Below are 24,663 nucleotides of genomic sequence, written 5' to 3'. Positions count from 1 at the left end.
TTTATAGATAGACATAATATGCTGTATTTCATAAGAACAAAAAATCCTATCATGATACACAAAGGAGAGGAGAGAAAGGTAGAAAGTAAACAAAAGACATCTGCTTTATCATTGTGGGAAATAAAATGCTGGCTCAGACAAGCTTCTGATATGATCCAGCAGGGATCGTCTTATCTGCATTGCTTTCTTTTCCACTTTGCTGGAATGTCGTAAACAGAGCGCTGTCTCATAAATGGATGCTTCTTTGCATGCAAGTCAAGAAAAAATTATCAACCAGCCTACAAAAGGAATGTAACTCCTAACACTGGAACCCAGTTTTGTAATTGTAGTTACTGGTTAGCAGCTAAACGTTTTGGTTAGTTGACTTCACTGCACACAGGGAAAAGAGGGACCAAACTCAAGGAGATTAGGGAGCATGATAGCTCTATCACTGCACACAAACACACATATCCATCTCACAGTTCCATTTTGGGATAAGCAGCATTATGAAAAGTACAGTAAACAGGTAACAAACAGTAAACCACCAAAATGAATATATATGATAAGAAAAAGAAAAGGAAGCATAACTAAACCTAGTTTACACCAACACAATTTGCTACAATTCTCTATTCCTTTCTCTAGTTGCAAAACATTCCTGCTTTCATCATGTCCATGCACTACTTCATACATTCCTTTTGCTCTTCTCTCATTTTGGGGATTTCACTGACTCCATCTACCTTTCTCAGTCTTCCCCTTCTGTTTGATCCATTTACTCTTTGTTTGTGTATAGGCAGTCCTCGGTTAATGATGGCAATTGGGACCGGAATTTCCATCACTAAGCAACACGGTTGTAAAGCACAATGCCATCTGACCACCGCTTAGTGACAGAAATTCCGGCACTTCCAGTTGGCATCGTTCAGCAAATCCCACATTGTTAAGTGCAACATCATGTGGTTGCCATTTGTGACCTCCTGCTGGCTTCCCCATTGACTGTGCTTGTTGGAAGCTGGCACTGAAGGTTGCAAATGGCAATCACGTGACTGCAGGGACACTGCAATGGCCAGAACTTCAAGAACCAGTCCTAAGTACCACTCATTCAGGACCATCATAAGTTCAGTCACTGAACAAGTGTGGTCGTTAAGCGAGGACCACCTGTATTTTTATCACCACTCATTGTTTATATATGACCAAACCACCACAATGTATTACTTTTATCCTGGTTACTGTCCTTTGTATTCAATCCATATTCATTCAGCCCTCATTCATTTTTGACTCTGTCTCTTCTTGTTTTACCTCACACTCTTAAATACTCAAATCTTACTGCAGTCAACTTACTTTTGTGTTTCTCTTGACATACCTAATTCTTACATATATATACTAAAGTGAGAGAAGCTCATCTCTTATACAGTACACAGCCATTTTCTCTTCTTTCAACAAGCATTTATTTCTTGCAACAGACCAAGTATTATCCTTTCTACCAGCATTTACATGCTTAAATATTCTCCATATATTTTTCCATTTTTAATCAACATTCTGCCAAGGTACACTCATTCATCAACTTGCTCTAGGATTTTTTGCCATTTATGTATAGCTTGCATCATTCAGTCCATTTCCCTCATCAAGTACAATTATGTTGCTTTCTGATATACTGATTTTCAGATCCATATTCCTTACTTCATCATACAATTTTCACTCAAAATTATTTGGGTTCTCAGTCAACAATCTGGCATCATCCATCTATAATAATATATGCACATTCCATACCCCCAACCACCACATCTCTAATATTGCCACAAATATTACTAGTACATTTTCCATAAATATATTAGACCACCAAGGGGAATATTCTTATCACATTCAGCAATCAACTTTCAATTCTGTAATTCAAGCCTTTTCACTTTATCATAAGCTTTCTAAAATCAACATACTCTATACTCTCTTCCTCACATTCATTCACTTCTCTATGACCTGCTAAGAGCAAAAATCTTATCTGTATACCTGCCTGGTATATACACTGCGTTTCCCAAATTTTGCTCATTAGCACTTCTTGCAAGTTTTCAACTTTTAAGTTGAAATTCTGCAAAAGCCCTTCCCAGGCACATTTAACAAACCAATCATCCTGTAGCTTTTGTGTTTGCTTTGATTTCCTTCATATGGGAACAATAATGGCATTCATCCAGTCATCAAAGTCAGATTCAATCTTCATACCGCCATTCCATTAGCAACCTACAGCCAAATTGTAACATTTCTCCAGTTACACTATCTACATCTGCAGTCTTACGGTTTTTCAACTTTCTTCTTTTCATCATTTTTCTTGTATACTAGCATTTCTAGCACTCACTTCAATTCCACTATTTGATATTATATTACTATTCATGCATATCTCTAGAATGTTCCTTCTAGCATATCCTTGCTTCAAGTTTATCTTAAATAATCTCCTCACCTTTATGTTCCATGCTCACTGCTGGATGCTCTTTGTTTAGCCCTTGTTACTCACTTCCAAAATAAAATTCATTTCAATCTAAGTTCTTCTGCAGTTTTCCTGGTTCTTTTCATCTTAACCATTCCTTGCTCTCTTTAACTGCACTATTTGCAACTACCTCTCTCTCTTTATATATTTTATACAATGTAGTTCTCTCATCCTCATTTTTTTAATGTCATTTTCTTATATGCATTTTTCCTCAACCATAGCCCCTTTCACATCACCTTTCCACAAAACTTCTTTTTCATAATACCTATTAGTGTAATTCAACAAATTTCTGTAGCACTCTGTAAGATAATTCTTTTCAGTCTTTTCCAAGCAGCTCCTATATCTTCTTTAAGTCTACTTTTCATTTATTCTGTTGGGATGGTAATCTATCATTAATCCTTTTCCAAATAGGAACTGCACTTTCTCACAGTTGTTTTACTTTCACCCTAATTTCTTTTGCATCTTTCCTTTTCTTCCCTGTTCATTATTCCCTAAGATTGATTCTTGACACTACCAAATAATGTTAAGTCCCATGTTCAGAACCACTGCTCATCCTACATCCTTTGTTAATTCTCTCAAGCTTTTACCATAGACAATCAAAGCAATTGTGATTTTCAGTTCACTCCCTTTCCATGTGAATGCATTATAGACTTAAACCATGTACTTGATGCATGATAAACAAATACTTATCAGACACCATTTTCTAAACAGATACTCATTAACCTCTATTCTCTTTCCTTCTTGGCCTCCAAACACCCAATTATTTTATTCTATTCATGTAAAGCTGGTAACCTAGTCTATAACCTTTCAATATTACTGAAAAGCATTACATGAAGCCCAAGTCACTGCCAGTAAATCAGGCGGAGCTTAAATAAGATGATTTCCTATATCTTTTCTATAGTGGGATGCATCTCTATTTTCTATCTCTTTCCCCACCCTCTCAATCATATTTAGTTCCTTTCATATGTAGATAGCAGCCATCCTTAGCAGCCTGCTAAGCAACACAAAGGTCATATCAGTCAGACACTTCAGTCTTCTACTTATTTATTCATTTAATTTTACCATGTGCCAAGCCATCCAAGAAAGAAGATTGTAGAAGTGGGGACTCCATCTAAGCCCCTAACCTGAAATTGAGACTAGCTGGTACATTCTTGGAGAAAGTGGGTGTTAAGTGAATGAAAGTAGCAACTTTTGCAATAACTGCTAGCCTATCTGCCTAGCTTGCAACCTTCCCTACCTCCCATCTATTGTCACATAAGATGTAATATGAATGTGAGCCTCAGGACATCCTTCTGCTAGGGTGGAAGTGTTTCCTATGACAATGCAGGTTGCTGAGGGAGCAAGGAAAGTAATGGCTGGTGCAAATGAAGCAGAGAGCTCTAGAGCGACACATCCTTGCAAAAGCAGCAAGATTTGAATGTTTCTATGTCCTAGAGAGCCAGTTTGGTGTAGTGGTTAAGGCACCAGGCTAGAAATTGGGAGATCATGAGTTCTAGTCCCACCGTAGGCACAGAGCCAGCTGGTGACCTTGGGCCAGTCACTCTCTCTCAGCCCTAGGAAGGACGCAATGGCAAACCACTTCTGAAAAACTTTGCCAAGAAAACTGCAGGGACTTCTCCAGGCAGTAGGCAGGAGTCAATACTGACTCAAAGGCGTGCGTGCACACGCACACATGTCCTACATAGATATCCTGCCTAAACCCCATTCTAGCTAGTATAATCTTTCTGAAAATACAGTAAGCTCATCTCCTAATCATAATGCTGCCTGCTGATGATACAATACATCATCATTACAGCAGGTAATCCAGCTTTAAAAGTGGTTTGCCATTTGTCTTTGAAAATAATATTAAAATGACAGCTAAACCAGTGCTATCAGAAAAGGAAGGCAACTGGAGCTCCCTCCTAGATTATTAATTGGACTGCTTTGGGTATTTCTCTCTTACACATAAGAACTAAATTGCAGTGGCACGGCACATGGTCAAGCCATTCCATACAGAAAAAAAGTCTTCTGACCTTTTGATTAGGAAATTAAATCTAACTCATGACTTTATGGTCTCTGCAAATAATATCCCATATTTAAGAGATCACTAGCTTAAGTCCAGAAAAGTATTTGTGTATATATGTGTGGTTAGATAACAAAGGATTGTAAATATGAGAGAGAGATCTCAAGCTACATATTTTACATTGCAACACAATGGTATATTTTAAATGTTGGAAGCTGCTTTAGAAAGTACACTTAGCAAAAAGCTTGAATACAAAAATATAACTACTATATAATAAAGCAACAAACAAACAAAATGCATTGGGAATAAATTCTTGTAGGGTTTCACCTGTACACTTAACAAGAGACTGTCATAATACAAGGGTGGTATGACTGCCACCTTGCCCAATCTTAACACTTAACACTTGGGAAAGGAGAGGGAGAATCTAGCCATGAAGGTTCAGGCAGAACCTGGCATTGCAGCAGCCAGAACAACTTCCTCAGCTGAGGCCAATATAATGAGAAATCTCTTTCTGAAATTGGTCAAATTCCAACATGAAATGTAATCACAAGAGCCAGATGAATGTCATGAACCAGTAGCAGCCATTTCTGCTGTCCTAAAAGTTCTGAAATCAAAAAAAACTTGCCCTTGAGAGTCTTCATGGATGAGGCTTGTGAAGATGAATACATTCACTGTCAAGAAAAGCCTGCAGTGGAACTGCCTATCGCATGGGCGCACCTAAAAAGGACTTTGTAAGCCATGTCTCCCCTCAAACCAAATATACAGTGCAAATAATAAAATAAGGTGTATAAAACTATTAGAACATCAAAAGCAAAGAGGAAGGATAAGGGAAAAATCCACCCATCTTCCACTTTATGTATTATGTATTTAACCTGAGATTAAACTGAGGAGCTCTTGATGTGAACACGAAGTGCAGAAACCTAGAGGGATTTGTATCAACCGCCTTCCAACCGTAGCAACTTCTAGATTCTCAGCAAGGATTTTGCTAGCTGGGGAATTCTGAGAACTGGTCTACATGTTTGGAAGTTGCCAAGATTGGAAAATGCTCATTAGAGGCACCAATCTTTATATTTCTTGCAGGGACATCTTCAGGAGGAGAGAGAAAGTCAAGACGGCAGTTGCAACCATGAAATCATAGTCTTGCCCCCTTTTATGTGTGTCAACATCCCACACATGTACAGAAGGCTAGGGCTTCAATTATGCAATCACAACTGTCTTCTTGACGCCTTTGTCCCTTCACCCCCATGAATACAGCTGCTTCTTTCGTACAGGAAAATTTTAGTATCAATGAGCAGTAAAAGTTTACTTACCACAATGATTTTTGAACCAGATAGGATTTAAATTGATAGGTGGGCTGATATTAAGGATATGACCGATCTTACTCTTTTTCAAATAAGGAAGGCATAATTTAGATCTGAAGATAAAAAACAAACACAACATAATTAGATTTGTACTTGTTCACCAGGAACTCTAGTTAGATTTTGCCTTTTTACCACTACTACCCCTCCTGTTCCAAGTTGGGGAAGGCTGAGTTTAAATTATACATGCTAATTTTTTTGAACAATAAGTAAAAATAAGCAGGTTCAAGATAGTTGCTATAGTTTAGTAATTAGGAAATAATCATAAAAAGAATTAGAACCTTATTCTAGGATTTATTTCTAGGCGTGAAAGTAAATAAATACCACAGACAAACAATAAACACTTGAGAGCAGAACAGCAACAAGAGAATATCATTATCAGTTTGAAACATCTTAACAACAGTAGAGCTTCCCACTTCCTTCTTCCCAAAATATCCTCTTGGGCACATGTGTAAGCAGAAACAAAGAACATCAATAACGTCTTAAGTAGATCTACTTAAGCAGGGAACTTCAATATTGTATGTATGTGGGGTGTTATTTTAAGTCATTTTCTTTCTATCCTTTAACAATAAAGAATGTTGCAACATATTTGGTATGGGCCCCAATATTCTCTGTCTATAATTGCATGAGAGCAAACTTGACCACCTATTTTGTCTGGGGAATCAAATCTCTTCTACTCTGTAACAGTTTTCCTCATCCATAGCAGTTGCAACATTTTATTTTTGGAGGCCAAAACAAAGAAAAATAAAATAAATTACTGGGACAGAACCAATAGCATCAAATAAAAGCATGGTTGGAAAAAGGTCCAGTGCAATGGATAGACCATGAATCTATGAAAATCAAGCAAGCATATTACAAACTTGTTTCAGAGGAACAGAAATAACACCCTAACTCAATTTCAGAATGTTTTCAAGTTCCTAAGAAAGAGATGGATAAAATCCATGCTGTCATTGTTAAAAGGAACCTGAGTAAATCTGTAAGTGCTAAAGATGCTTGAAAACTTTCAGTAGATGGGATAAAATTACATTTGCACAGCATCTCTCTCCTTTTCTCCACAGTTTTCGGTCTGTAATAACAGGAAAAAGTTTCCTTCCCTACTTAATATATTGTAGAATCAAAATAAAATTAATATCTGAGGCTCCACAAAAATAAAAGCGTTATCCATGCTACTTGCAAATATTAGCCAGAGCTGACACAACCACAAAGAGAATGTGTCACTAGCAAGAAAAATGCCTCCCACACAGAGATACCAAGAAGTGTTAACAAGTATCTACTAAAAATATTTTCATACAGGAAAGTTATTTTATTTCTAAGGTAATTTCTTCTGAGAAACACATAGTCACAATTGTAAAACCACTGTTTAATGCAATATATTATTTAAAACCAAGCAGGTATGCTTTAAAAAATGCCCTGAGCCTCTGGGCTTTCTACTCAAATAACACATTTGAGTCAAGAATTGTCTTAATAATTTAAGATTTCAGACACAGCCGTAAGGTAAATGTCAACATCTGAATTGCCTGATTATTGTTTTAAATGGACATTTTCAAAATTAAGTCTTCCCAGAATCATGAGTAGTCAAAATAACAATGCCTTTCTAACTGTCAGAAAAAGAAATACCAGAATTCACTGGGGAAGAGTGGGGAAGAACCCTCTCTGTTTCAGCAAAACTGTTCTGGAAATTAATTATAACTATCAGAAATAGCCTGATGAAATCAGGTAAGTATGTATCCCACTGCATTTTTCTCACTGATAGGCTAATTATCAATGATTTATATTTATTTAGTACAAAATCCTTTTATTTCAGGCCTGCAATACTTAAAAAGAACTGCTTTCTTTAAGAATATGCCTTGTACCTTTTAAATGTATTAAGCTAGAGAAGAGCAAAAGCAACAATATAATAATGGGAAAGTATTTTTAGAAACTCAGATAACAATCAAATCGTAAAACACCATCCTGAATCCAGGGTCTCCCTTGTGAAATGCTTCCAGCAGCAGTTACACTGGCAATATTTGTAATGCCCTCTTTCCTTACCGGCCCCTTATTCCTCTCTGAAAATCTACGCCAAAGAGCTAAGAGATGCACTAAGACAGTGGGGCGGTGGTGGTCGTGGTGGGCTGGAACAGAAGAGGGAAATCAGCAACAACTCCTTTTCTAGAAATCTGGATAGAACTAAGGAGGAGGAGAAGAAAGCTAAGGGTGGGGCCTACTCAGCATTTGGATGGGAAATTACCAGGAAATCGCACAGCTCTAAACTACACTGGGAACTGAAAAACATTCTAGAAAAAAAACAAACTACTTTTGTACTGTTGCCAAGAAAACTACACGGATGGCAGAAGAGGCACAAGAAACAGTGCAGAAGATAGACTGGCAGATGAAGCAACAGAAAGAAAAGCTACAAATTGTTAAAGGCGCTGATTTAGCAATCCGGATAGTCATTATTATCCAGTCCTGAAATAGAACCTTTATACCTGAAAATGGTAGTTTCTACAATGCTCTTAAACCTCTGTTTCACTTGTAAATTGCCTAACCTACAAGTCTGGGGGTAGATCAAGGAAGCATGGAAAGAGTTTCTTCGAAATGTGTTTTCATTTATTTACTCCTAAAACGTATTAGTCATCTTGCAGCCACAGTGCTGAGAGAGATGAACAAAAATTAGCTAAAAAATACTTACAGAAACATCAACAAAATTTGATTAAATTAAAGCAATCATTTGCAATATGCAATTAACTGGCAATAATAAGAGAGTTGATTAACAGACCATACTGCAGAAAATTAAAAATAAAAGGCCCAAAGCACGAAAAGATCTTCGCTGGCCTCCAAAAGGCAAAACAAAGGCAGCATTAGGTCAACTGTGGGAAAAGTACCATAAAGCTGGTGAGAAATCACTGAAAAATCCTGCCTCCAAACAGCCACACCTCAGCAGGCAGGGAAGTTTGGAACAAGGACTCCGAAGATTCTAGAGCTCAAATAGAAATATATGGAAGAAGAGACATTCCTTCCAACACAAGAACCTCATGCCTTTGCAGCTTGAGAATATAGGTAGTCCTCACTTAATGACCGAAAACTGGCAACTGTTACTAAGCAATGTGGTCATTAATTGAAACATCATGTGACCATGCCTGACTTATGATGTCAGCTCCACCGTGATCATTAAGTGAATCATTGCAGATCATTAAATGTGATGTCATGTGACTGTGACTTGCGACTTCCTGTCAGCTTCCCCACTGATTTTGCTTGTTGGAAGCTGGCCGTGAAGGTCACAAATGGCGATCACATGACTGCAGGACACGCGACCATCGTAAATGCACACCAGTGGCCAAGAGCCCGAATCACAATCACATGACTGCAGGTATGCTGCAACTGTGGTAAGTTAGAGGACCAGTCATAAATCTGCTTTTTCAACACTGTCGTAAGTTTGAACGGTTGCGGGACGAGGCAGTTGTTAACCAAGGACTACCTGTACTAGTTCTCTGTATTTTTTTTAAGATTTTTTATCTTGCCTTTATTATTTTTATAAATGTCAGACCTAGCCCAAGGAACTCCAAGAAACCATGTAAATTCAGTCCAGCAATGTTTATTAGCTACAACCTCTAGCAAGAATCTTCCCAGACTGAAACCCCAGTTCCCAAGTAATGCCAGCCACAACACTGTGAATTCCTCAGGGAGATGCCAATCTTATCCTCTTATCTCTCCCTCGCGCCTCAGGAGATGAAAGAAAATGTTTTTCTCCCTGAGTCTGGCCTTCATAATTCCATTCCATCACAATAAATAACTCAAGGTGGCAAACATACCTAATACTCCTTCCTCCTATTTTCCCAACAACAACCCTGTGAGGTGGGCTGGGCTGAAAGAGAGTGACTGGTCCAGAGTCACCCAGCTGGCTTTCATGCCAAAGGCAGGACTAGAACTCACAGTCTCCTGCTTTCTAACCTTGTGCCTTAACCACGAGACCAAACTGGCTAGCCCTCCTAGCCCTTACTAGTTTCTAACTGTTCTCCAAATTGTTGCTCAATCCATTTATTTAATTCAGATTCTTTCTAATCAAAAGGTGAAACAGACTCTAGAGAGCAACTGAGTCAATCAGAAACATAAATCTCCATATTTCAAAAGATGTATTATCCACAAACACTTACGTAAGGTAAGTTCCTCTTGTGTTAGCACTCATCATAAGGTCCACTTTTTTTGTAGGTGTCTCCAGTGTGCCAGTCAAAGAAATAGCACTTGCATTGTTCACAAGAACATCAATTCCTAGTTTTAAAAACAAGCCATGTTAATATCTGAAAATTCATCATTTAATCTAGCAATTTGCTTGTTGGGCATTTATTGTTTTAAAAATGAGCCTTAAAAGTAGCTTTTAAAAATGAATACATTTAGCATATACTTCAGAATTGAACACAAGCCATTACCTCCAAATTTCTGAACAGCCAGGACCACTGCATCCGCAATTTGATCTTCTTCCCTTACATTCACAATACATGGTAAAGCCTTTCCTCCAGCTGCTTCAACTGATAAGGAGAAAATCAATATATATAGTCAGTCAATTTAAAAAAAAAATCAACCTACTGTAAAAAATGGTAACTTAATTGCAGAAAGGAAGGAAGGAAGGAAGGAAGGAAGGAAGGAAAAAGAGACAGACAGACAGACAGACACTGGAACTCTCCAAAGTTCAATTTATACCCCAAATATGAAACCACTGAAAATACAACTCTGAGATTACAGAATTCTAAACCATGGTTTACAATTCTCCAAGCTAATATCTTCCAAACGTGTTGGGATTACAACCTCCAGAATTATCAGCCAGCAATTCTAATTAAGAGGACACCAAAGAGGCAAATGCTAGTTTAGAGATTCAACTGCTATAAATAATGGTTTCAGTGCTTTTCCCTTCACTTCCTCCTCAGGTTATCCAGAGTTTAATGCAAATTCCAGCTACTAAACAGTAGTTAACTTTATATACAATTAACTGAAACAAGTCAAGTCCATGAACTACAGCTTATGTATACTTTTATCATTATGCTTTTCTCTTGTGGAATTAATTGATGTATCTCACTGTTTCCCTGTCTGAAATCATTTGTTAATCTGCCCAGAAACTCTGGTTCTTGGAAGAATTAAAAGTATAATAAATGAATAAAATAAAGTGGAGTTTATCCAAAATGAAAGGGGGGAGGTGGTGGAAGAAGGACATAACCTCCAATCTATTTACAGATGCACTGGAAGAAGAAGGAATTTTCAAGCCCAAAGCTTTGGTTATGGGCCTGGATGTATTAAAGTCCATTGATGGTATACAATTACCAAATTGTCAAATTAATACCTATTTTTTGTCAATCATAAAAGCAGCTGTAAGTTTCTCAGAATTGGCACCAACTTGAATACAGAGAACAGTGTCTCTGCCTTACAATAATGTAGCTTCAAAAACTGTAAATAGTTATACTTTCCTGGGATCTATAAATATTTAAAAACATATGCAAGAGTTTAAACATCAAAAATCCTTACTCTGTATTGCAAACAGTTTAAAGATTTCCCTCACCCCAGATGCGGTGCAACACACCGTTGCTTGAGAAATGCATTTCCAATTTTTGTGTTTGGCCTGTAGGACTAAAGCTTTTTTTTTTTTTTAGATTGGCTAAGGATTTGGATAGACAGGAATAAGGTGGTGATGATGTTATGTATCTATTTAATCTTTCCTCTGGGAGCTCACTTGGACTCTCTCTTCAGTGTAGCTACGCAAGACTCTGTGAGGAAGGCTGAATTGAGATATACTGATATTGGAAACTCCTGGCCTTAGAAATCTGAGTGATGATCCACTGATTGATGAGCATCATTATGTTGACTTGCTTTCTTCATCTCTCTTTATGAGACAAACATAATCTCCAGATGGTCTTGTTGCTAATCAGTGACCTTGCTTTGCGTTTGATTTCTTAGGCTAGCTTAAAACCTTCCATCTTTGCTAGCTGCCTCTTTTGTCCAACGTACGCTGTCTTTTATCTCTTTACCCCATAAAAAGTTGTGATCTCTTGTTCCTTGTGGTTTGGCTTATGTTTGCTTTCTTGATCCCTTTAGCCCATTTTGATTCAGATTCAGGGATCTGTGGAAGTTCTGGTTTCCTTTACTCCTTGTAGTTGGCAGCCCCCAGGCCTGACAGGAAAGGTACACAAGCTTTGTGACCTGGTACTGAAGGCTCATACTCTGAGCAGCTCCTCATTTTGCTTGAGAGCCATACCATTCTTTCCAGATTCCATCTGTATGTCAAACTTAGGCTTCCAATTCTGTTTGGATTTTATTAGTGTGCATGCTAGATTATCTTGCATCCACCTAAAGGGATCTTTAATCAGTATTTTTATTCAGTATCTCTGCTCATTATTTTATATATATTTATATATAATGAATAATCTTGCACCTTCTGAACCTAACTGTGTTTCTATGGTGTTTCCTCTTTCATCTAACACACTGGCAGTTGCCTAGGTAGGAAGTGAAAACTTCCAGTGTCAAAAAATTCTGTTCATCAGAATAAGGAATCCCTTTTCCAATGTGTGTTCAAAGTTAATAGCCATGATTATTTTAAAATGTATCACAAACATAGTTATAAATCATCATGATGTGGCCAAAGCATGGGAAGCTGTAATCTGTGGTTATGTGCAGGGCATGTTTTATAGATATTGTATAAGCATCTCTTTGAGACTTATTTGAGGTTTATTATTCCTAGTCCTGCCTGGATGAGTTGTTGCAATGTGCATCGTATGTACACCTTTCATCTCTAACTACTTGTGACAAAGAAACTTCAGTATCCTATGCCTAGCACAAGATCTTAGTGTATGCTTTTCTATATTGATAATATAGCTTTAATAAAGTAATCTGTATTGCTTTTGTATGTGTATCTTGGTAAATGTATCAATATTCAGCAAATGTATATAGCGCTGGCACCTATTTCCTAAACTGGGAGTTGTGATAGTTGGCAGGAAAAACTTAAATTCCTACAGAGATATTCTCAAGGTCATCCAGTGTATTCCTTAAATCTGAGTACTCCCAGTGCAACACCTGAAGCATAACCCCAGACTTTGTGCTTTATTGTAGATCAACCAACAAAGCCACATAGTCCACTTGAGCGCACAGTTAAGATTTATGAATATTTTAGGCAGGGAAGATGGAGGAGAATGGGGTGGAGGGAAGAATGGTTTTCAGTTATACCACAGCATTCAACTCTGGGCTGATTTAAGCAGAAGAATAAAAGTGAAAATGCCCTTTGGGGCAGCAGCAGAATTGAGGAAAAACTGGCCATGCGTGTCTTTCTGTCAATTCAGTCGAAGGATAAAGTTCCAAAATGATTTGGAAATGATAGCAAATAGCGGAACTCAGATCACCCATGCCTTTTTCTCAAGGCTTACTCTCTTCTGCAGCAGTATAGATTGTTCCTGGGAGCGTGCGATGTGGTACTCCCGTCTTAGCAGCTATAACAACATTTGCCCCATCCTTTGCTGCTTTCAAGGCAATCGCTTTTCCAATGCCACGGCTTGCACCTGTTATAAAGAGAGTGCATCCAGCCAACTTCCTAAAAAAACAAAAAACAGAAAATCAGGAAGGAAAGAAGGATGCATCTGTGCATACAGAAAAAAGTATCTTTAAACATTGGAAAAATAGAGAATCTTAAATTACAATTGCTTCAAGTTGGTACATAATCTGAAAATTTAAATTCTGCAACTAGATCTAAATCCGGTCACTGGGAATATTTTGGAAAGGATAATATTCTGTTAAATGCATTGGCTAAATCTGCATATTTTCTTGGATTTTTATAATTTGCTGCAGGGCAAAGAAAACCGATAGTGTAGTCACCAGTAACATTTTCACGACAATACATACAGTAATTTTGCCACAGGAAGATCACCAAGAACTGCTTTTCCTGATAATTCAAACTCATCCCAATAGCTTTAAAAAAGTTGTCCCAATAACAATACTTATATACTTAGAGCTTCCTTATGGTCTTGTCTAATTCAGCTCTGTCTACTCTGACTGACATCTGCTCTCCTAGATTTTAGGTAGAGTTTTTCCCAATCCTACTTCAAATTATTCAAAATTGGATCTGAGTCCTTTTGTACACAGAATATATGGTCTAATTCTTAGTATTAAGGAAGTCTTTGGTTCAATCCTAAACCCAAGAAATCTTAGGAACTGCCTGAAGCCTTGGAGATAGCACCAACAATAGTGGGCTAAAAGAACAAAAGTCTGACTTTAATATTTGACATTAATGTATCACGGCCTTCCCATGTAGAGGTAGGTGACTACCAGCCTTAGATGCTTCCCTCCCATCTGCCCTTGACTGCTGCACTCTGTTGTAAAATCAAATAAGTTTCCTGCTCCATTATATTCCAAAGCAGGAAAAAAAAAAAAACCCTCCTACCTGCCTCTGAAAATAGTTGAATTATCTACTGGAAATTAAAATCAGGTTGCAGGGTATTACTTGAAAATTAACTCCAAGAAAACTAATAGGATTTGTTCAGAAAAGCCATTTTAATGGATGGGTTTCATAAATCTGAGATTTCTGAGATACCTTTCAGGTATCTAATATGGACAAAGCTCACTACAAAGAAAATATACTTTCTCCTTCCTCTGCACCCTTATTTCTTCTTCTTCTTTTTTCTGGTGCCATCATCAGCACCATCACTCTGATCTCTGACCTACTATATTTACCTAAATTTAAGATTATCTTCCCAAAATAGGAATGGAAAAATGTACAAAGATAGACAAAGCCCTGTGCAATGCCCAGCTTCCCCATCATGTCACTTCTAGGATTGCCAACACCAGTTGAAACCACTTCTGGAAAGTAAGGCATGTGAGCAAATAAGACATGTGTAGATTTATTGCATATTTGTGCAGGTACATATGCACTTCTAGAAGCCACATGCCAAAAAAGACCTATGACTGAAAATTAATCTTCATATGTACCTGTGTCTCATCTGCACCTCCACCCAGTATCTTCTATTTTCAGCAAATGTAGGACTATTCTTCACTCTTGCTCCTCCCACCCCAAGGGTAGGAGGTACAGGTAACTCACATTTGGGGAAAAAACCCTCTATCTTTCTATTGGCTAAGGTAAACAGGACACTTGAAACCTTCTGTACAGGCAGATATTAGGGCTGTGCTCTCTTCAAATCTTATACAGCATTCATTAAAGGATAGGTTCTGCCTTTAAGTCCTGAGCTCCAGTTAAGTTTCTCACAGAGCTAACTTTATAGTATGGATAGTAATAACCATTTTACTCCTTAAAAAATAAAGACTTCATCCATACACCATCGGGATCAATTTAAGGCACTGCAAGGTAAAATATAGCTACTATATCTAAATCATAGAGAAAATCTATCTATGTGGTCTCTAAGAGTTGATAGCACATAAACAATCAATGAGTGTCTAAAGCAGATGAAAATCAAGGATTTAAAAGAAACACTGATTTTCAACATTTAAGTAGAATTAACATTTTCTTAAAGCATGATATAAAAAAGGAAAGCTGGCTCAAAGAAACCATCATCAAAAGCAACCCTAACTACTGCATGCTTGTTAACAACAGTGTATGGATATGAGAGTTAACAGACTCATTTGGTCCTATTTTGGAGGAGGTGCACATGCACAGCACACACAGTGAAGTCCTTATTCTCTCACTGAAAGTGGAAAGGCAAAGAAGGTCAATAAATACTAAGTTGGGGTGGGAGTGGGGAAGATGGTGTAGCAAGAAAGAGAAGTCCCTATTGATGGAAGGAAGAGATGAGCATAAACTGAGACAGAATGAAAGCAGAACGTATTCATGGTGCTCTAAAGGAATATAGCCTCAGTGTTCCCCATTAACTGTCAAAAGCAAAAGCCACAAGAGTGAAGGGATGTAAATGAGATCCAGCCTGGGAACAATTTAACAAAACTCTTGTACCTACAGGTAAAACTAAGAAATGCAAAGCCTGATTGACTCCCTGAAACAGCATGTAAGAACTGCTTCTCTTTGAAAATACTAGAGAGACCATGTGTGCATTACATATGATTTCCAGATCAGTTAACTATTCTTACCATACCTTTTTTGTTTCAATTAGGCCTATTTTTTCTGTCCACAGATTTCAGGAGGGCCTCTCTCAACTCTTTGAATGGTTTTTCTTGTTTCTTTACAGTACTTTTATTTTAATGCAATTGCAATAAAACAGGTTGATATTTCTTTTATAGTTTCATTTTGCTCAGTTCATCCAACCATGAGTGATAATAAACAGCAGTAGAGATTAACCGCCCCGACTTCTTTTATTTAGAAAAATGCATGCAGGATTCTGATGATTATCTACTTGGCTACATTCAATGTCATCATCATTATTTAAGTGAGAAAAACCTAGAAGCTGCCAAAAAAAGGAGAGACCTGTAACTATAAAATGTTCTCCCTCATCAAATAAAACCATCACCAATGAACAGACATAAATAGGTTTTCATTAAAAACAGTAGATTAGAGCAACAGATAATCAATGAAAAAAATGTATGATTTGCTTCTGATGGAATCGTCACCGCCAGAATGTATGCATGTTTATTTATTTATTTTATTCAATTCGTGTTGTCATATATCTCATATATATGACTCTGGGCAGCTCACAACAATAAATATATCAACAAAAATAGCCAAAACATATAAACCCATATTAAAACCATATTGACTCTCCTGAAGTTTATTTCCATTGCTCCAGAGCAAAATGCAGGGAAACGGCTATTTTATTATTGCTGCTGCAAAATCTGTAAGCAATGGAGTCAGACCTTGAAAAGAGAAATACGAAATGACAAATTCCAAGCACAAACAGGAAAAGGACTATCTCCAGCTCATTTTCTTGCCAATACTCTCACTACCTGAAAGTCATACCAGTGACCTGATAGAAGCAAGACGTGAATTCAGAAGCAGTATCTGAACAAAACAAAATTCTCCAAAATTGAAGAATTTTTTTCCTTTTCTTTAGAATGTTTCATTTACACTGAGCAATAATATTCTAGTGAAGGCTGGTTAGCAATACCAACCACCCAATGTTTGAAGTCTTCCATATTGTTTTGGTTGAAACTGTCTAATTAAACTTTTTTAAAAAAACGTGTAATTCTAGTAATTAAAAAATACATCTACCTGTTAAAATATCATTTTAGTTGCTCATTTCTAATCAGTTTTTCTTCAATAAACACATTTATTAATGTAATTTTAAAAACTACCTGGTGATGAAGGGAGATTCTACTGGAAAAACCACAAAATATCCTCTAAGCAACCAGAATTAGTTGGTCCATTATCAATGATTTCAAAAATATGCATCAGCTTTGGTATTAAATAATATAACTATATTCTGATTGTGTTAATGAAAATTAATCTGGAAAAATAAGAATAAATAATCATTTTATAATGCATTTACCTACTTTCTAAATATAAAAGCTACATTTATATCTGAGAAATGAATGAATACTAAGGTTATATTGGTTTATTAAACGGATGACTAAATATAATCTTCATCATGATCTGTATCATTAAAATAGAATTTTCCTGAGGAATAATTTAAATCAAAATCTGCCATGATTATATCTTTTTTTTAAAAGCCAGGTTTATCTTACCTTGGCATCACTGTCATGTCCATTTCAATTGTTTTCTATGACTAAATATAACAATATACAATATTATTGATTAATCTTATAAAAGGAATTTATTATTTCTTTATTTTAAAAAATTAGAATTTCTGTGGTATATGTTTACATTTATAAAGGAGAGCCATTAAGCATGCACTTTTCCCTTCAAAATCTCCAGGATGTGCAAATGGCACGTGCTACCCCAATTAAGTGGGGGAAAAAAGCCAATTCCTGCAGCAGCCTTCCCCAGCTGCAGTGATCTTCACATGAATGGACTTCAGTAGGCATGCTGGCTAGAGAATTTTGGGGACTGAAGTTTATTTATTTGGAGGACACCAAGACTGACAGCTGTCCAATGGTATATTCACAGCCAAATGATAGAAGTGAGAAATTACCTTCTAAATAAATAATTGTTCTACCCCTGCATTCTCTTATTTAAAAAAGACACCCTATCATATTGTATTTCCTTTAAAATAAAAACTGGAACCTGGTCTAGGAACAATAGTCTCCTCTTAGCCCAAACTTTTACCTGCATGACACAATCCAGAAGTCAAAGAGCAATTAACCAACAGCTCTGTCAAAATGGCAGCTCTTTGAAGGTTCTGCAACCACAGAACTAAATTATACAAGCAGCAATAGAATTACCTCCTATAATATGATGCAATGCAGATTCATCTTCCCACCTGAACTTACTCATTAGCTTTCCCTTATAAATGCAGAGCACCTGAATAAAAACAATTTCTGCCATTCCCATCTCTCCAGTGACTTGTCCTGATCATCAGGTCCCAAGTCTTGCCAAAGTTCTTTATTCTTCTGTAAGGTCCCATAATGCTTGAATAACAGCAACAAATATTGTTTATTTATACAATTTATATAATTGTCCATCTCCCCAAAATGATTCTGGGTGGCCTACAAGGATTAACACACACCCAACATCATAACACATTTTATAAAATCAATATTTTTTTAAAAAGTTGCACTACAGCACATACCTAGGGCTGAAAAGCTATTCCACTTACAATAATTGGGACAATAATACGCAATCAAGTAAAGGAATTCACTTAACTTTCCAGTCCAAATGCCTGTGGGAACATTCAGTTCTTCAACAGCTTATAAAAGCCAACAGGGTTCTGGATAATCCAGATCTCCAGGCTAATGCTGTTCCACAGGACAAATTCAGTGATAGGGAAGACACCACTCCTAGGTCCCACAAGATGACACTGTCCAATAGACCGGACCTGGAGCATGCCAACTCTGCCAGTTCTGGTGGAGCAGAGACAATCTGAGATAAGCAGTTATGCAAATAACCTGGCTTTGTGCCCAATAGGGCTTTATAGATGAAAAACAACATCTTGAATTGTACCTGCAAGCCCACTTGGAGACAGTGCAGCTTGCCAAACAGAGGTGTTACATGGGCATAACATGGGACACTCAAAACTGCCTGTGCTGCTTCATTGTGGACCAGTTACAGCTTCTAAATGCTCTTCAAGGGCAGCTCCACGTACAGTGCCTTGCAATAATCCAACCAGAAGATGACTAAGGCATGAGTTGCTGTGAATACCCTGATCCAGAAATAGGCATAGGTAGTGCACAAAGTGAATTTGTACAAAGGCATTCCTAGCCATGGCTGCCACCTGCTCTTTGAGCAGGAGCCATGGGTCCAGGAAGAACCCCAAATTGTGCATCAACTCTGTCTGGGAGAGCTCTACTCCATTCAGGGATAATGATGGAAAGTCTCTAAATCCAAGGGGTCTCAAAACCCATAGCTACTCAGTCTTGCCAGCACTGAACCAATACCTATTCTTCCCCACCCAGGCCCTCACAACCTCCAGACATTGGAAAGAATCCTTGATAGCATCACTTGGTTACAGATGTATAATTGTCAAGATTATCAGCAATGTCATGTACATGTTAAATAGGAGTGGGGAGATATGAGAGCAGAGGCCTTGGGCTCAATCTCTCCCTATTTACCAACATACCTGGAACCAGCCCTGGAGAAAGAAGAACTGCTCCCACTGTGCCTCCCACCCCCAAACCCCCTGGTCCAGAAGAACACAATGATCAATGGTATTGAACGCTACTAAAAGGTTAAGGACCAAGATGGATATACTCATCCTGAGCCCACCGCAGGTCATCGACAGCATGATCAATGTCATCTCAGTACAGACCAGGTCTGACTCCTGACTAGAAAATCTGCTTTGTCTAGGGTTCTCTGAAATGGCCAGCCACTTACATTTTCAACAACCTTCCCTTTTAGGGAAGGCTGGACTTAAGTTGTCCAGCTCCATTGGCTCCAGCAATGGCCTCTTGAGGAGAGGGTGGGTAACTGCCTCTTTCAAGGCAGGCACCACCACTCTCCTGCAAAGAGGCATTAAGCACCACATGGGCCCAACCACATGTTACTTCTCAGGAGATGTCAGTTCTTTGAGATAGACCAGACTAGGAAACCAAAGTTATGAATGCTAACACTATTTTTATTATAAGGTTACACTAACAGAATCTTGCAAGTCTGAATCCGTCTCCCTCCTCCCTGCCTTTATCCTTATCTTTTTATTAACTCCCCCAGAATCATAAGCCTGGGAAACTCCACTGCCTGAACACAAACTCTAGCAGCTCGAGTAGGGAGGTTGCCATGTAGCAGGAAGAGTCCCCTCTGAGCCCTGCAACCCAACAATCAGGGTCTCACTACCAGCTTTCTGCAGAGCAGCACCCCTAGATGCTACCAGATAACAATGGATATATCCCCAGCCCAGGTTCACAGACACGAAACCCAATGGGATATATCTCCAAGAAAGGAACCTTTCCTTCCATGTCCAGCCAGGTTTCAGCAATGCAAGCAAAGTCAGCCCTCTCATCCTTGATTAGGTTGTGGATGAGTGAGGCTGACCAATATTAAGTAGCAACAGTCAGAAAACAGAGACCACCCAAAACCTCCTAACCCAAAATCTCCAGTTCAATGTCTTATCATTGCCAGCTCCTCAAATAGCAAGGGTAGGAAAACCTCAACACTGATCCTACCCAGGTCTAAAGTGGCAGATGAAACTGACAGGTTGGCCACTGCTCATGTGGTCAGTCCAATGGTGGGCCTTCTTTGAGAGAAAAGGCTCTGCATAGTAGTAAGACTATTAGATAATTATTGTGAGAGCTAAAACAGCTGGATCCAATTTGTTCTGTGTTCAACCAGTGTACACTGAACTTAGTACAATGCTTTGAAATACCAAAAATTCACACAGAGGTAAGTACAGTTACAGCCAGGAATGGGAGGGGAAAATATACCAAAAACAGCTGCTCATCCTGTCACATCATGCAATGTGTTTCAAGGAAGCTATTTCCCACAGGAAAATTGTTATGCTCTTAATTAAAAAAAAAACACTTTAAAAAGCTACTTGGAACTTTTCTGGCTGTACTGTATATCTAAGAGATCATAGCTTAGACAAGCTACAAGAGGGAAAAAATGACAGAAGCAGTTCCTGAAATTAGAGATTGCTTTTACCTTTCACCTATTTTTGAAAGCCATCCCTGGCTGTCTGCTCACTGGGATCACCAGTGAAACAAAGCAGCTGGGCATGTACACACATGGGGAAACAACTGGGGAAAGACTTTGAAGTAATCCCGCTGAGGCTTCCAGAAATTGCAATGGCTTTAACATGTCAAGGACTGCTCTGCTTCCACAAACATATTTTACAAAACAACCTTTGTCAAAGATTACCAGCAATGTCACAATGTTGTCTGGGCTGCACAAGGCATTAACCACCTTTAAAATGCCCTGTGCAGCCCAGAAAATATATTTGGGTGAACACAGCTACAGACTTCCATTCTACACTCAGCCTAACACGATAACAATCCCATTTCAAATCTTCCTGATTAATCCATGAAAATCAGCAACGGCAGGGACTTTCAGTGTACACCATTCACTGTAATCCACATACAAACAATTTTAACTACTTACCTTAAACTATAATTTTTGGGGAATCAAACAACCTTTTCATGCATTAAAATATAAAAGCTCTTCTAGATCAGACTAAAGATTCCTCTTCAGCACTACCAGATTGCCAGCAATATCTAGTCAGCCAATAGCCCAAGATGTACTGTTTCTGAACCAGCAGGTTTTGTCATTCCAAAGGTTTGAACACCCAGACTCGGCTGCTGATGACTTGCACCCATGCAGCTTCTCTGGCAGCAGTATTCAAGCTCTCCATGTTCTGCTTGATTCTGAAAAGTTCAGTACAACCTACCAACTTCGTGACCTGGACATTTTGCGCCCCGAGGGGCGTCGAAGAGTCCCCCCCCCCCCGCCACCCTCGTAACGGTTTCCAAATACGGAGTAATGCTAGGCTGTTGCATCAAAGCCAAACATCTCGTGTCTCTTCTAAGAAACATCGCACCAGCTTCCACCTGTGCCATAATAAGCGCGGGAGAATGCGAAGCGTCACAAATCTCGGGCTGTTCTGAGAAGCCTCCCGTGAGGGTTTCAGCGAGTCAGGCTGCCGTCCGTGACGGGAAGAAGATCGCGTCGGCCGATGGTGCCCCTCACCCAAGCCCTCCGAAGCCTCTCTCACCCAGAGAGCGGAAACCCGGGCATCCCCTCTCGGGCATCGCCAGTCCCCCAGGGAGAGGAGAGACCCACAATAAGAGGGGTCGGCCGTGCTCCCCACTTACCCCGTGTTGGGCAGCATGGCCAGGTCCGACGGAGGTAAAGCGGGGACCGCCGGGCAGGTATCAGGCCCGGGTGGGACGGGACAGCGCCTTGGTGCCTCGCAAGGCCGCTCAGACTCTTACGCTTGCTTAGAACCTTCAGCCAGAGCAAAGGGCGCAACAATCGAAACCGATTCCTCAGCCCCCGCCCCTTCGCCTGCCACGCGGGAAAGAGAAGACTCCGCTTGGGCCCCGCCCCTCGCCAGACTTCACCGGGCTGATCTCGCCCCGCCCCGCCCCCAGAACCCGCTCTTACGTCATTGACTCCGTCCCCCATTCTGCGCGTCCTTAGCAACCGCTCACTCAGCGCCCTGGAACACCGCCTTTCCGAGCCACGTGATTCAGTGACGCTCCGTCTCTCTCCCCGCGCCCCGATTGGTGCCTCGCATTTTGTTTTCGCCTTTAGAGCAGAGCGGACGCTGGAGTTGAGGTCGTTGGCCTAAGGAGGAGGGGGGGCAGGGGGGAGAGGGAGTGGCGGGAGGGTTTTCTTCGCACGCCCGTTTTCTTAGATTTTCTGTCTGTATTTTCCACCAAGAATGAATGTAAAATACTTTTGAGAGAATGTGAAGGCACGTATCGTTTAGTACCTTTAACCTTAAAGATACAGGCGCTTAAGCATCTTATCACGGGTGGGAGGGATGTCCCTCCAGATGATACCAACGTAAACTCATAGTGGAATTTGCTGGCTGAGGCTGCTGGGAATTGTAGTTCAGAACAGAAAGCCAATGTCTTCAGGGCTATGAAATCTGGACTGCAAAAATCCATGCAACCGCTAGATGATGGCAAATGGATCGTTCATATATATATGTGTGTGTGTGTATATATATATTTGCTAAAGGGAGCCTGGATTTTTGCAGTCCAGATATAGTAATGTGAGGTTTCTCCATCTGTGGTAAGTGCTTCTCAATTTGGGAGATTGCTGTTCATATGCTCATCTCAGTGTTAATAGCCTCACCGCAAACATCACTGAGATTAACTAGAGGCCTGACTTAACACTGAGATAGACATATGTTCAAGACCACGCAACTAAAAAAAAAAAATTGTAAGCACAATAAAACAATAAACGAAATACATGAAATGGTAAATTTTAAAATGCAGCTGCAGAATTGGACTTAAATCTATGGATCAACCTTTATATCACTTCCAATACTGTTTGTTTCCTAGAAAGCATAGTCCCAGAAACAAATTTTGCTATCATGTAAATAAATGTCTGTATTGGAATTAAACATAGAACAACAATATGAGTCAGTCTGGGAAGATTCTTAAAAGATTTTGGGGTGTCAGGAGTCTTTATAGAAGGAACAATGTGATAAAGCATGCCACTGACTTAACAGCCTCTGAGAGACAGGCATAGGCATTCTGAATGAGGGATACCTCCAAACCTACCTGCAAATATGCCCCACCTGCAACCTACCTAGTTGGCTAGTAAATGTGCATGGAAGGAAGTCATTGGAAAGGTAAGAAGTTAGGTCAGAGAATTTTGTAAAGTTTACTACCATATCAGACCATTTTGATAAAACCATTCTGTTTATTGGTGTCCCAAAGAAGTTATTTTATAGCTTCTTTGGCCTTTAGGTGTCCCATAGGTGCCATAGAAGATGGTGAGAAGCCCTATTTCCTTAATTTTGTTTCTAGACAGCTTCACCCAGGCCTTTGGCAAGGAAGAGTGAGACTCCTCACTTCATAGTGCTTTTATCTTTATCTCTTATGTTTTATTGAGTTGATTGTAATTTCTTTGATAATTGTGAGTCACCCAGAGTCATTGAGAATCAGGAAGTATGCAAGTTTAATAAATTATTATTTTATTATCCACCTAGAATAGTAATAATCACGTAAGGTTAACAGGACTAAACCTTATAAGTCTACTTTACCAAAAACAGGCTTCTAGGGAAATAATTCTGGGTTCAATGTGTACAGCAGGATCTAGGAAACAACAGTGTAGTCTAAAAATCATCTTCAGAAATTTAGGTTATGTTTTCTCAAAATGATAGAAACCTTTGTAAGCACAAGTCTTCATATAATGTGCAGATGTTTTCCCCTGAAATACCCGTACAGCTAAGGGTATGAATTGGCCTCCCATTTGAAAGAAAAAGCTGAAAATGGCAAATGATTACCTTGTTACTAGAAAAAAAAATCTTTCACAGTAACAGATGACAGACTTAGCAGCTAAGTTGGAGGGTCATCTTTTGGAGTTTGGACTTAACGTTGTGATCCAAGCCATTGGACTTTATAATCCATGACTTATGGGTTTGTATATCATGCAAACACACCCAAGTGTGGTTTATTCAGTAAATTATTGTTAAGCTAGCTATGGCTTTGACAATATCTGAATGTATTGCAAGTGTATGTGCCTTCTGCTGCACTTTGAAACAGATTGAATACAAGGTTTCACCTAAATCTTGGTTCACTCCCAACAATATGCCAGTAGCTGGCACAATTAAAAATTGTTTGCCTATGTGCTGTAAGATCAAATAGTTGAACTCTCTTTCTTGTATTCCATTCCACAGTAGGTCCACAGCTCAGATACCACTCATGTAAATAAGTTAAGTGTGACT

The 24,663-nt window shown here is 38.9% G+C and overlaps 1 protein-coding gene across 1 annotated transcript in view; it reads right to left on the bottom strand.

The window, feature by feature from the left end:
* HSDL2 (hydroxysteroid dehydrogenase like 2) overlaps positions 1-22,275 on the bottom strand; it is a 35,145-nt gene extending 12,870 nt beyond the window's left edge. Inside the window, exons 1-5 of the mRNA XM_007427222.4 lie at positions 22,073-22,275; positions 13,192-13,355; positions 10,216-10,314; positions 9,943-10,057; positions 5,762-5,865 (exon numbers count right to left, since the gene is read on the bottom strand). Coding sequence (XP_007427284.1) covers positions 5,762-5,865; positions 9,943-10,057; positions 10,216-10,314; positions 13,192-13,355; positions 22,073-22,089 — 499 coding nt within the window. The 5' untranslated portion in view covers positions 22,090-22,275. The remainder of the gene's footprint in view (positions 1-5,761; positions 5,866-9,942; positions 10,058-10,215; positions 10,315-13,191; positions 13,356-22,072) is intronic.
* Between the last annotated feature and the right edge of the window lie 2,388 nt (positions 22,276-24,663).

This window comes from Python bivittatus, unplaced genomic scaffold (assembly GCF_059951505.1).
Source record: "Python bivittatus isolate LINGU-HERP-01145 unplaced genomic scaffold, Pbiv_v1 ctg000850_np1212, whole genome shotgun sequence".
NCBI classification, from domain to species: Eukaryota; Metazoa; Chordata; class Lepidosauria; order Squamata; family Pythonidae; genus Python; species Python bivittatus.
The sequence above is the reverse complement of the archived record's forward strand: the minus strand, read 5'-3'. Positions and strand labels throughout refer to the sequence as shown.